The 12,945-nt window shown below is 38.6% G+C and overlaps 1 protein-coding gene across 6 annotated transcripts in view; it reads right to left on the minus strand.

Annotated features, from left to right (window-relative positions):
- TANGO6 (transport and golgi organization 6 homolog) overlaps window positions 1-12,945 on the minus strand; it is a 279,753-nt gene that overhangs the window by 203,921 nt on the left and 62,887 nt on the right. For all 6 annotated transcript variants that reach the window (XR_011646283.1, XM_058279794.2, XM_058279795.2 and 3 more), the window contains exons 8-9: window positions 2,264-2,376; window positions 413-589 (exon numbers count right to left, since the gene is read on the minus strand). Coding sequence is in view for 5 of the 6 variants with exons in the window: in XM_058279794.2 (XP_058135777.1) it covers window positions 413-589; window positions 2,264-2,376 (290 nt within the window). In the remaining variant the exon portion in view is untranslated. The remainder of the gene's footprint in view (window positions 1-412; window positions 590-2,263; window positions 2,377-12,945) is intronic.

A 12,945-nucleotide genomic window follows, 5' to 3' on the forward strand; every position in this document is an offset into this window, starting at 1 on the left:
TCCTTCTATTTACCAAATATTGTTAGGCATTTAGGATTTAAAAACAGACAATATTCAATTCTTATAGCCAAATCAATCTCTAGTATAAGCCAATTGCCATCATAATACTACCACAAAATATAGCTTTCAGATAAAGTTCTTAGGAATAAATCTGACTGAACATACATATACTACTTTCAGAATCAGAAATTGGATTGTTATGCTGTTGAGAGTGAACATGTGTCTGGCCTTTCATCAGAATCGATGGCAAAGGCTTTTTGAAGTAAGGTGCCTTCTGAGAAGATAAATAGCAAGCACCTCAGGAGCTTGAGTTTCTAGTTTCCTTTCTATCAGCGCCCCTTAGTGGTTTTGACACAGTATGGCTTCTTGACTAGAATTAAATCTGAAAACAGTGATGGATGGGTGGACTTACCTAATGGCCTCTTTGATGGTAATCATAATGCCTCCTTGAGTGGCAGCTCTAAACTGACACAGACAATGGAGAGAGGGCAAAGATCTGTCCAACCCTGCAAATCCTTTCAGGCTAGCAATTGCCTTCTTCCTCTCCAGCTTCTGCAGAATCCATAATAAGATCTCTTGGCAAAGTGACCTGGCAGAAAAAGCAATAATAAATGAGCCTGTCATCTTACTCTATACATCTAACAAGTTAACATAGAAAAAGAAGAGAAAGACTGTCAGTTCCACTGCATTCTAAATGCTGGCACAACCACCTAGTACTACTGAAGTGAAGGAGTGGAAAGTATGCTTCTTGTAAATTTCAGAATGCAAACACCCTGAAATTCAATGAGCGACTCACTAATCCTTGGCTTTAGAAGCAACCCTGATATGCCTCATGAGCCCCATGTGACTTTTCTTTAAATTGCAACACTTAAAAGTATACTGTTGGGAAGTGGCTGTGGCTCAAGCAGTTGAGCTCCCATTTACCATATGGAGGACCCGGTTCAATCCCCGGGACCTCCTGGTAAAAAAAGGGAAAAAAAGGCATCCCAGACTTATGTGGTGAGGCATAGGCCCCCACACAGCGAAGAGATGCACCAAAAAGATGATGACACAACCAGATAGGGAAAAAAAAGTATACTATTACTTTTGGATCAGTCATTGTGAAAGAAAGCTTACACTGATAAAGTCATCTACTATCACAGGACCAAAAGCTAGTGGCCAGGAAAAAGTATACCAACAAAATATTGCTGATTCCATGAATTCTTTTATCTGTGCCAATCAACTAGGAGAGGAATGGAAAAAACATTGCCTCTTCCTTTTTAGTCCCTAATAAGGAAATGATAGTGCTATGAAGATTTGGGGTTCAAAACCAAATCTAGGCTTACTACATGGGCAATTCTTTGAAGTCACATTCATATATTTATTTCCTCCATCTTCCATGCATTCTCTCATCACTGCCCTTTTGGCTATGGGCTACAACGATGTGCTGTCCGAAAGTTAAAAAAGAGCCAAAGGCAGTAGGCAAGCCATGAATAAAATACAAGACTGAGTATTTTCCTTCACCGCCTAAAATGATGAGGATGACAGCTACCATTTATTGATCTTACTATTTGCCAGGGACTGTGCTAAACACTTACATGCATTATCACATGCATTTTTTTTTAAGTCTTTGTAATAACCTGATGAAAAAGGTACTATTATTGCATATAAGACTACATGTAAGGATTTCCAAACACCAAAAAACAAAATTCTGCAGGACTTTAGAAAGGATACAAAATCTTACCAGGAGGAAGAAACAACATAAATAGTGAGAATATAGAACTGCTATAAAATGAGTCCTACTTATATTCTAATACAAAGATTGTTTTCTGGATAATTAGGAAATCCCTTGTTTCTCAACACTCTGCAACACTAACATCAAATCCAAGATTAAATTACTGAGCATACTGCATTCAGATTCAGGTTTCCCAAACTTGTTTTCTAACGCCCCACAAGGTCTTTATGATCCTATTTCCTCCTTTCTAGACACGTAATTCCAGTATTTCTCACTGATCAAAGAGTGGCTTGTTTTTACATGTAAACAGAGATTTTGTCTTTGATGTCTATTCAGAGGAGGAGGCAAGCCATCCTAAAATCTATAGTTAATCCCTTGTGATTTGCAAAATTTCCTTTCTTTTCTGAATGAGGAAAAAAAAGATGCCCAAATGTTTTCCTGACTTTGAAGGAAATAACAACAACAAAATGACATGTCATATTCAAAACAAGAACAAGATCAACACGCAAAAAAGACTTCATTATTTATAAATTAGAAGATTCTGTTTACCTTATGTGAGACACACTCTGCTTGGTAAAACAGTATAGAGAAAAGAGCAAATTCAGGACTGGCAGTAGAGAATCCATCAAAACGTTTAGAGGTTCATTCCCAACCACGTACACCTAGGAAAAAGGAATGATGAGAAGCAAGGCCATGGAGGAATGAAAATAAAAAAAACAGACACTTGGTAGGGCTTAGAGTCTTATCTTAAGCAACATACTAGTCCTAAAGTGAAAAATTTTGGCTCTAAGGCTTTGCTCAGAGATGGCGATGAACCCATTTGAGATGGACAGACGAGCAGAAGCAAAGGGAAACTGAACTGGAGCAGCGCCATTTCATGTGGGCTCCCTAAAGAGATCTGGATGGAACAGGTAAATAACTCATTTTCCAGCCTCTTCCTTTCCTACTTCTGACTACCTCTGTGTCTCCTAAGCTGTCCATTATTTAACTATACATTAATTGTCCTAAAACTGAAGGCCCTGCTATTAGGAACAAACAAATGAACACACGATTACCACAAAACAGAAAAAGTCAAAATTAAATTTGGATAAGAAAACCAAAAACATAGCTTGCTCAGATTTGTCAGTCTTTTATGCTTTGTCACGTGATCACACGTGAATCTACAATTCAATAAATAGTCACAGAAATTATACTGTGCACCTAGAGCTGTACTGGCTTTCAGGGTTATGTGTCTGAGCATGCTTTTTTTTTTTGAGAATTCAGTCTAGATTTTTTTTTAACTTTATGAAATTGCACCTTAATTTACTCTGCAGGAAACTCTTGAGTAAATAGTAAATAGAATTCGCTACCACTTTTTGAGTATGCTTATTTTTATCAACAATAATTTTGGCACATAATTTCAGTTGTACTTTTCAAAAAGGCCAGCATAAATGCATTCGATTCAACAAACTTTTACTGAACTTTGATTGGGTTGAAAGCACTTTCTTAGGGATTGTAGTGAATATAAAAATGAGTAAGTCTCTATCCTTCAGATAGCTGGTGATCTAATATGGAGAAAAAAAAAATCAGTAAACCAATTACAGTAATTCAAGGAGGAAAATTTAAAGTATTTCAAGAAGTACAAAATGCTATTCAAAATAATCAAATACAATAGGATTTCAAAGTGTATTTCCATTACAATAAACCAATTAAAACTCCATAGTGTTGACAGTGATAATTACGACAAAAGGAAAAAGAAAGGAACTGACAACAATTATGATGTGTTCTGGGAACTATACAAGGTTTGAGGTTTTTATTTTTTAGCTACTATGTGAAATTCTTTAAAGAGTTTGTTCATTAAGATTATAACAATCTCACCAAGTAGGTATTAGCAGCCCTATTTAAAAGATGAGGAAGGGGAAGCTGAAAGAAGCCTTTATTTATAATAGGAATCAGTTCTGTTTATGGAAAACTGAACATTGTGGAAGTACTTGTATAAACTGGAAAAACCTTTGTGCTTTTCCAAAAACCCTGTCTCTTTAAATCAACCCTAATTTTTTCACACTCCTTAAGCCTTCAGACTCCTCTGTGGAACCTGATAACCAAGGAGACAGCTTCCAGTGCAGAATCTAATCTCCATAAGCCCAGCTAAATGAAGTGCATTGTTAACAGCAGTGTTCAGAAGTAATATGCAGGCCTAATTATGATATCACCAATTACAGGAGGTAAAAGAAAAGATCCTCCAGATAACGTAAAGGCCTTTGTTTGGCTCTGAATCCTGTGTTCCCACAGGTAATCCCTGTGAAGTCATCCTTCCATCCTTCCTTACCAGCAACTTTTGTATTAAAAAAAACAAAAACAAAAATAACAATAAAAAAAAAAACACAGATGGCATTAACTTTCCATTAATTACTGGCTTTATAGGGCCAAAACACCTCAAACTTTAACACAAACTCAATAGAGCATATTTCTCAGGGGTATAGGTTGTTGTTGATATACTCCTCCCATTTTTATTCACTGTTATACTTTTACGTATTTTCTTACAAGGAAGAAATACTACCTCTATTTTTAGAAAAAACCACACATTTATACATATACTTTATATACATTATGTGTATATATATATGTATGTATTTGTGTATATATATAATTTCATTCAGCAAATGAAAAGTTCGGCACTTATTTATTAAATGCCAATTATGTGCTAGGCACTCTCATGATACTGTTGGTAGAATGGTAAGCAAAGTATCTGCTCCAAAGGAATTTACATTCTAGTCAGAAAGACAATAAATACATAAAAGTAGAGTATCAAGTAGTAACAAGTGCTATGAAGAAAAGTAAACCAAGCTAAAGGAATAGAGTGACGGAAGGAAGGTGATGTGGATAGAAAGAGGAGTTAAGAATAACTCCTATCCATTTATCAACTAATATCTATTAAGTTCACAGATTGGAATATAGAGATGGGAATTTTTTTTTTAAGTAGAAATATTTAGATATAAAGTCTCCTTTTGCCTCATTCTGGAAAACAAATTCCCTCTCTGACATCTCAAAGAAGTTGAAAGGCTTCTGCTGGACACACACAGGATTGCCACCTCTCTGGTCCAACACCAATAATAAATACCATCCTCCCTTTATTCCCTGATAGAAGCACATCAATTTCTCAAAATTTTGGACTTGCCATCTAAAAACAAACATCGAACTCCAGTTTCTTCTTAAGGGTTGCTATGTATCCTAATGACCAGATTGTATTTTGTAGATAAAAAGATAGGGGTGGTGCTTATTAAACTGACCCATCTCAAATTCTGCCTCTCCCATAAGCCTGCCCATTTGGGACGGAAGCCCTATGGGACTTATGGGTCCCATACTTACGGAAATGTTCAACTGTTCATTTATTCACTAATTCAAACATTTATTAAGCATATAACCACTTAATTATGTTGTTTACATGATTTTTCTCCTTTAAATTCCTATCATTTTTTTAGAGCGTGTAACATATAATCAGTCCCTGAATTTATAGTTATCTCTCACCTCAACTAGTTTTTAACTTCCTGTAAGACAAAAGTCAGGTTCCCTACTCAGCACCTATCAGAGTAGATGATTAAGTTGTGTATTACCTGTATTCTTGGTTAACAGGCAGTTTAAACAGTAAAGGAACCCCTCGGTAACTGTTTTTAAAAAGCAATAATAGCATCCCTACATTGCATGCCTTCTCAAGAATTGGCTAGGTATCCAGGAAAATATTTAACATACAATCAAGCCTCACAACGGTCCTGCATGGTCAACAATTTTATTTCCATTTTACAATGTGGAAAACTTAGGTTCATAGAAGCAAGGTAAACCGAGCAAAAAAGACATCGTAGAGGGAAGAATTAAGTTAGAGGGAAGAATTAAGATATACCCAGATAAACAAAAGCTGGGGGATTTCATCATCACTAGACTGGCCCTATGAGAGATAATAAAGGGATTTCTGCAGGCTGAAAGGACAATTCACTGAAGCCACATGAAGAAATAAATTTACATGGGAAAATAAAAATACAAATACTTTCATATTTTTGATGTGTAACTCCACTTTTACTTCTTATAGCATCTAAAAGGCAAATGCACAAAATGTAATGATAAATCAATGGTGTGGGACTCATAATGTATAAATATATAATTGGTGTAAAGAATTACATGAAGGAAGGGTATAAGAACATAGTTTATGTGTATTACTGAAGTTGTTAAATTGGTATCAAAGCAAACAAGACTGTTATAAATTTAGGATGTTAAATGCATGTCCCATGGTAACCACAAAGAAAATATCAGAGAATATATGCAAACTCACAGAGACAGAAAGAACAGGTTACCAGGGGTAGAGGCCAGAGTGAATGGAGAGTTAATATAAAACGAATAGGCAAGCAGACTTGGCCCAGTGGTTAGGGCATCCGTCTACCACATGGGAGGTCCGCGGTTCAAACCCTGGGACTCCTTGACCCTTGCGAAGCTGGCCCATGCGCAGTGCTGATGCATGCAAAAAGTGCCATGCCAAGCAGGGGTGTCCCCCGCGTAGGGGAGCCCCACGTGCAAGGAGTGCGCCCCATAAGGAAAGCCGCCCAGCGTGAAAGAAAGTGCAGCCTGCCCAGGAATGGTGCCGCCCACATGGAGAGCTGACACAGCAAGATGACTCAACAAAAAGAGACACAGATTCCCAGTGCCTCTGATAAGGATAGCGGCGGTCACAAAAGAACACACAGCGAATGGACACAGAGAGCAGCCAACTGGAGGGGGGGGTAAATAAATAAATAAATCTTAAAATTAAAAAAAAAAAGAATGTTGTGTTTCTGTTTGGGGTTTATCACTAGGGAAAGTTCTAGTAAAGGATGGTGGTGAGGGTACTGCAACATTGTGCATATGATTAATCCCACTGAATGGATGCTTGAAAGGTGTTGAAATGGAAAGATTTATGTTGTATATTTGTTTCCACAATTTTTTAAAAAAGGGAGAAACTGATGAGATAATGACAATTAAATGCAATCCATGATACTGGATGGGATCTAGGAATGTAGGAGAAAAGGCTCAAAAGGACATTATAAGGACTTAAGAAAAATTGTAATGTATGCTTTATATCAACATTAAACTTATCGAATTTGGTAAGGTAATTATGTAAGTGAATACTCTTGTTCACAGGAAATGTACATACATGCAAGTGTTACATGTTCAAGGAAAATGATGTGTGCAAGCTGCTCTTTGATGTTCAGAAAAGAAATAGATGCTAGATTAGATAGATGACAGGTAGATAGATATAAAGATATGGCAAAGGTGGCAAAACATTAAAATTGGTGGATCTGGGTATCCAGAGGGACGGAGATATGTTAGAGTTCTCTGTATGGGGTTTGTATTATTTTTGCAAATGTCCTGTACATTTGAAATTATTTCAGAGTAAAAAGTTAAAAAGTACATTGTTGGTAAATGGTAGGGCCAAGATGAACCCTGATCTGTCTGATATAAAATCCAAGCATAATCCATAGAGACAGAAAGCAGTTTAGGGACTGCTAGGGATGGGGATGGTGGGTGGTGTGGTAATGGGGAATGGTTGCTTAATGGATACTTGGTTTTTTTGGGGTGATGAAAAAGTCCTGGAACTAGATAGTGGTGATGGCTGTGCAACATTATGAATGTTCTTAATGCCACTGAATTGTAACTTTAAAATGGTAAATTTTAAGTTACATTTTATCACAATTAAAATAACAAGCAGACCATACACTCTCACCATTGCTCACCTCCCTTAATTGCTTCAGTCTCTAACCCACACCAACTTTATTCTGGCTGTCCCCAATTTCAGAATCAGCAGATTCCAACTTGTCAAGCTGTTAATAACCCTAGTTCCACAACCTCTGCAAGGTAGGCCGACAGTCCTGATGGCACCATGGATACAGCTTCCATAACACCTTCCAGTCTACCAACTTTAGAGTCTTCTTACAAGGCCCCTTCTACCAAGTCTTCTGACAGATCTCCAAAGCCATACCCTGGCCAGTGCTTTCCAAGGCCAGCCTCTTCCTTCCAATCTCTGCCTAGCACTGAAGTCACAGGCAGGTCAACAGTTTGGTCTGCACCTGCCATATAGCATTCCTCTATGTATACAACCAAAGTGGAATCTGGCCACTTCCCCTTCATGTTGACACCCCAAATCAGTGACCTATGCTGTGACATGGGAGGCCAGACTGATTCAGCCAATGCTGCACTGCAATTTCTTGGTGCCAACACTGATAATGACCAAATGCCCTAGGAAAAAAATTCTTCCAGTGAAGTCATACTATATATGAAGGAAACTGATGGAGTGAGTTCCTTCTGTCTCCTCCACACTAGGCTAGTGACACCTCCATCTCTTTACTTTAACATCAGAGCATTGTGGCATTTCCTTGGGCTGTGCTTACCTGTAGTTGCTTCCTATTTGGGGGTCTTCCCTGCTTTCTAGAGGCAAAGGGGGACGGGAATTCAAGTTGTGAAATACAATCCAATACTTCATATATTATTGTTTATAGTCATGGTTTAAAAATGTTCCTGAGAAGCATATTATTAGAAGTTTCCTTTTTCAACAGTAAACTATTGGCTATATTTCACATAAAGTTGTTTGTAAATACTTCCACTGACGAGTTGTGTGACTTCACACAAATCGATTGACTTCTCTGATACTGTTTCTTTACCTGTAAAATGAGGAGACTGGATTTTAATCAAGTTTTAAGGCCTCTTTCATGTATAATCTATGATTCTCTAATCTGCCTGCAAGTTTGCATTTTCTTCTATGCTCTTCTGCTACCTCAGCCATCAAGAGGTAAGATTAGTTGAAAAAAAAATGAACTGTCCCCTCAATTTTTTAAAACTGTACCTTCAACTTGATTAATATATATTTATAACTCTTCCTCACTTGCATTCTCTTCCTTCTGCCAGTTCTGAAATTATAAAGGTGAAATTCTATTTAACTGAAAAGTTATCTAGTTATCAAGGTATTTGTACAACTAAAAATCACCAAACACAAGTCTAAGAGATGGAAAATAGAAGCAGGGAAGGGAGAGACAGACACTGAGGGTACTTTTTCAATTCTTTAGTGTGAAAAAGCCTTTTTAAGGGTGCTTTGAAGAAAAGTTAAAATTCCACTTCTACCCGTGGTCTTTCCAGTACAAAAATGCAGGACAGGGCTAAGAGACAAAATAAGAGGCAAATATGGATCTATGAAAACCATAATGGTCAGAACTGATTAGACAAGGATGAGGATACAGACTGGCATCAATGACACCAATAGGTCTAGGGATTTCCTTGTTCTTCTGGGAATTTCCACATTACTATCTGGCCACATCTCAGCTTTTTAAAAATTATTTATTAGGAAGCAGTTACAGCTCAACTGATAGAGCATCTGCCTACCATACGGAAGGTCCAGGGTTCTATACCCACGGCCTCCTGACCCACGTGGTGAGCTGGCCAATGCACAGTGCTGCCACACGCAAGGAGTACTAGGCCATGCAGGAGTGTCCTCCACGTAGGGGAGTCCCATGCACAAGGAGCGCGAAGGAGAGCCGCCCCACGTGAAAAAAACACAGCCTGCCCAGGAGTGGCGCTGCACACATGGAGAGCTGATGGAACAAGATGATGCAACCAAAAAAAAGTGACAGAGTATTCCGGTGCTGCATGACAAGAATGCAAGCAGACACAGAAGAACACACAATGAATAGACACGGAGAGTAGACAATGGGGTGGGGAAGAAATAAATAAAATTTATTTATTTATTTATTTATTTATTTATTTAAGTAGAATAATCAGGCCATGAGAAGAGAAGTTTGCATATTTTGGGGTATTCTTAACCACGGATCACCCTCTACTGTAAGGCTTTGTTTACTTGACTGGGAGCACCTTGTAGGCAGCAACTAGCTTGTAATCCTTTCTCTATGTGTAAACCTGTTAAGTGTCTGGAATTCAGTACATACTTGGTTAATGTTCTGTGATGAACTGAATTAATCAAAGAACTAACTAGACTGACCACTGTTCATTTTCTCAAAAGCTTTATTTTTGTGGGGAAGCTATAATTTACTATATATTTTCATTTCTCTTAAAGCCATAGCTAGTAGCTATTCAGCCAATGCTAATAAACTAAACAGAATCACAGAATTTCAGCCATGGTAGGGAGAATATAATGAACAAAAGAAGGCTTGATTTTATGTTGGCTCATTCGGTATGTATCTTCAACGTCTAAAGGACTGAATTTCTCTGGAAGGACTGACTAGAAATTTAAATTTAAAAGGAAAGAAAAAAGGAGGAATCAAAATGGTCAAAAGTGGTAAGAATATGGGAAGCGGACTTGGCTCAACGGTTAGAGCATCCATCTACCACATGGGAGGCCCGTGGTTCAAACCTGGGGCCTCCTTGACCTGTGTGGAGCTGGCCCACGTACAGTGTTGATGCACACAAGGAGTGCCGTGCCACTCAGCAGTGTCCCCCGCATAGGGGAGCCCCACGCACAAGGAGTGCGCCCTGTAAGGAGAGACGCCCAGCATGAAAGAAAGTTCATCCTGCCCAGGAGTGGTGCTGCACACACGGAGAGATGATGCAGCAAGATGACACAACAAAAAGAGACACAGATAGCCAGTGCCACTGACAACAATAGAAGCGGAGACAGAAGAACACCCAGCAAATGGACACAGAGAACAGACAACTGGGGCAGGGGTGAGGCGAAGGGGAGAGAAATAAATTTTTTTTTAAAAGTATTAAGAATAAAAGTGTTGGGAAGCAGACTTGGCCCAATGGATAGGGTATCCGCCTATCACGTGGGAGGTCTGCGGTTCAAACCCCGGGCCTCCTTGACCCGTGTGGAGCTGGCCCATGCACAGTGCTGATGTGCGCAAGGAGTGCCCTGCCATGCAGGGGTGTCCCCCGCATAGGGGAGCCCCACGTGCAAGGAGTGCGCCCCGAAAGGAGAGCTGCCCAGTGTGAAAAAATTGCTGCCTGCCCAGGAATGTCACCGCACACACAGAGAGCTGACACAGCAAGATGATGCAACGAAAAGAAACACAGATTCCCAGAAAAGAAACACAGATTCCCGGTGCCGCGTGACAAGAATGCAAGTGGACACAGAAGAACACACAACAAATGGACACAGAGAGCAGACAAGGGGAGAGGGGGAAGAGAAATAAATAAAATACATCTGAAAAAAGAATAAAAGTGTTTCTGTTTAGAAAAAATGACATGGCTTTCAAAAAGAGTCCTTACATAGTCTACTTGTCATTTAATAGACTTCATTACATGTTCGGCATGTCCCTTAGAGACTGCTGTAGTGTAGCTGAAAGAGCACTACATAGTCAGAAATCAGGAAACTTGGGCATGCGTTTTCTTTCTGCCACTTATATGATTGTCCAAGATCATATATTATTGTGTGAACATGTTCAACACATTTAAACCTCTCTAGATTTCAGTTTCCTCATTTATAATGCAGGTATTATGCTGTGGCATAAAGACCAATTAAGATAATTCATGTGATAGGATTCTGTAAAATATACAGTCTTGAACAAACATTAAATTTATCCCTAATTAATTTATTCTTTTTTTAAGCTACTGTAAATAAAATTTTCTGAATTTAGGGCCTTACTTTTACAGGAATGCACATATGTGCAAATACAAACATGATGGGTCTATTCTGAATCAAGCTGACTGAAATTCAGTACAAGCTAGAACTTGATTTACCCCTATAAAAGATTCAACTACTCAAATAGTGCTTCTAAAACATCACAGTAATCCTTTTGATAGCAGGGTTCCAGAAGATCTAATACACTTACCACGTTTAATTAAGACCTGTGAGAAACAAAAGAACAGGGCAACTTATCTAATATAAAAAGTATTTTCCCATTGTACTTGCGTTTAGAATATATTGCATAAAAGAGTCTTTTAAAATGAGATTCTCTGAACCAAAGGGAAACTGACAGTTTTTTGAACATCTATTATGTGCTACAGTATGCCATGGAACCTAGCAAGAGTCACCTTATTTCATCACCAAACTCAAGTGTTAAATAAGTCACCTAAAGCCTCATGACTAATAAACAGTGGAGCCACAGTTCCAACCTAGGTTCATTTGGTTCAAAAATCCAGGCACTTTCCACTACGCTATACCACGAATCTGTACCATAGCACTTAGGAAATCTTAACACCTGCACCACCCACAGCTTTGAAGGATACTTCTTTGGGCTCTTTGCGTGTTACTCAAGGTAACAGTTTAATTACAGAAGGAGTCATCCAGAAAGAATAGTTGCCTCTAAGGAGAAAGCCATAGGTGGGAGGGAGGCTAACATTTTAGTAATAAAACTTTATAAATCTGTACCATGTACAAATATCATCTTTTCTAAACTCAGAAACAGAGAGTGAGATGGAGAAAAAGAAAGATTGGTTTCAGAACCAGATTGGTCACTGAGTAGCTGTATGATTTGGGAAAGTCACTTCACAATCTTTTGGATATTGTTTCCTTTGCTGTAAAACAATGGGTTGTATTAAATTATGTCTAACATTCCTACCAGTTCTGAGATTCTATTATGCTAATTTACTCTGCAAAAAGCAAAAAATAATTCAGAAAGAGGGCAGGAGATGTGGCTCAACCAGTTGGGCTCCCCGCCAACCACGTGGGAGATTCCGGGTTTGGGTCCCGGTGACTCCTAAAAGCAGACACCAGCCCCACCACAATGAGCAGATGTCACAAGCTAGCAGATGCCACAGCTCACGGGGAGCAGATGTGGCTCAGGCCATGGGCTCTTGCCTCTCACGTGGGAGGTCCCAAGTTCAGTTCCCAATGCCTCCTGGAAAAGGGGAGCAAACGATGAGCAGACAGATGAGAATATCATCTGGGGAAGGGGGGATAAATAAATAATTTTTTCTAATTCAGAAAAAGGAGTCAAATGACCAATCTGAAAGAGTAACTTTAATTAGAAATCAGGTATGCTAAGATGAGGAAATAGACTTGAATTATCAAAGTTAAGATTCCTTGAATCTGGAAACAGATAAAATGGAAATGAGAATGTAGAAAATAAACAAATTATTTGTACCTATATCATTTCCTACCCTAAAATTTGTCCTGCCTTCAGGGAGTCTTGGGCCAATACCATGAGGGATACTATCAGGACATTTTTCTCCATACCAGAATCTGATGAGTCTTAGCAGAAAATAAAAAACGTCCAAATAAGAAAGAACTGTAATTTTTTTTTACCCTCCTTACCCAGAACCCATCTCTGTGCAGTCTGGGC

The sequence above is a fragment of the Dasypus novemcinctus genome, chromosome 18 (assembly GCF_030445035.2).
Source record: "Dasypus novemcinctus isolate mDasNov1 chromosome 18, mDasNov1.1.hap2, whole genome shotgun sequence".
Classification (NCBI taxonomy): Eukaryota; Metazoa; Chordata; class Mammalia; order Cingulata; family Dasypodidae; genus Dasypus; species Dasypus novemcinctus.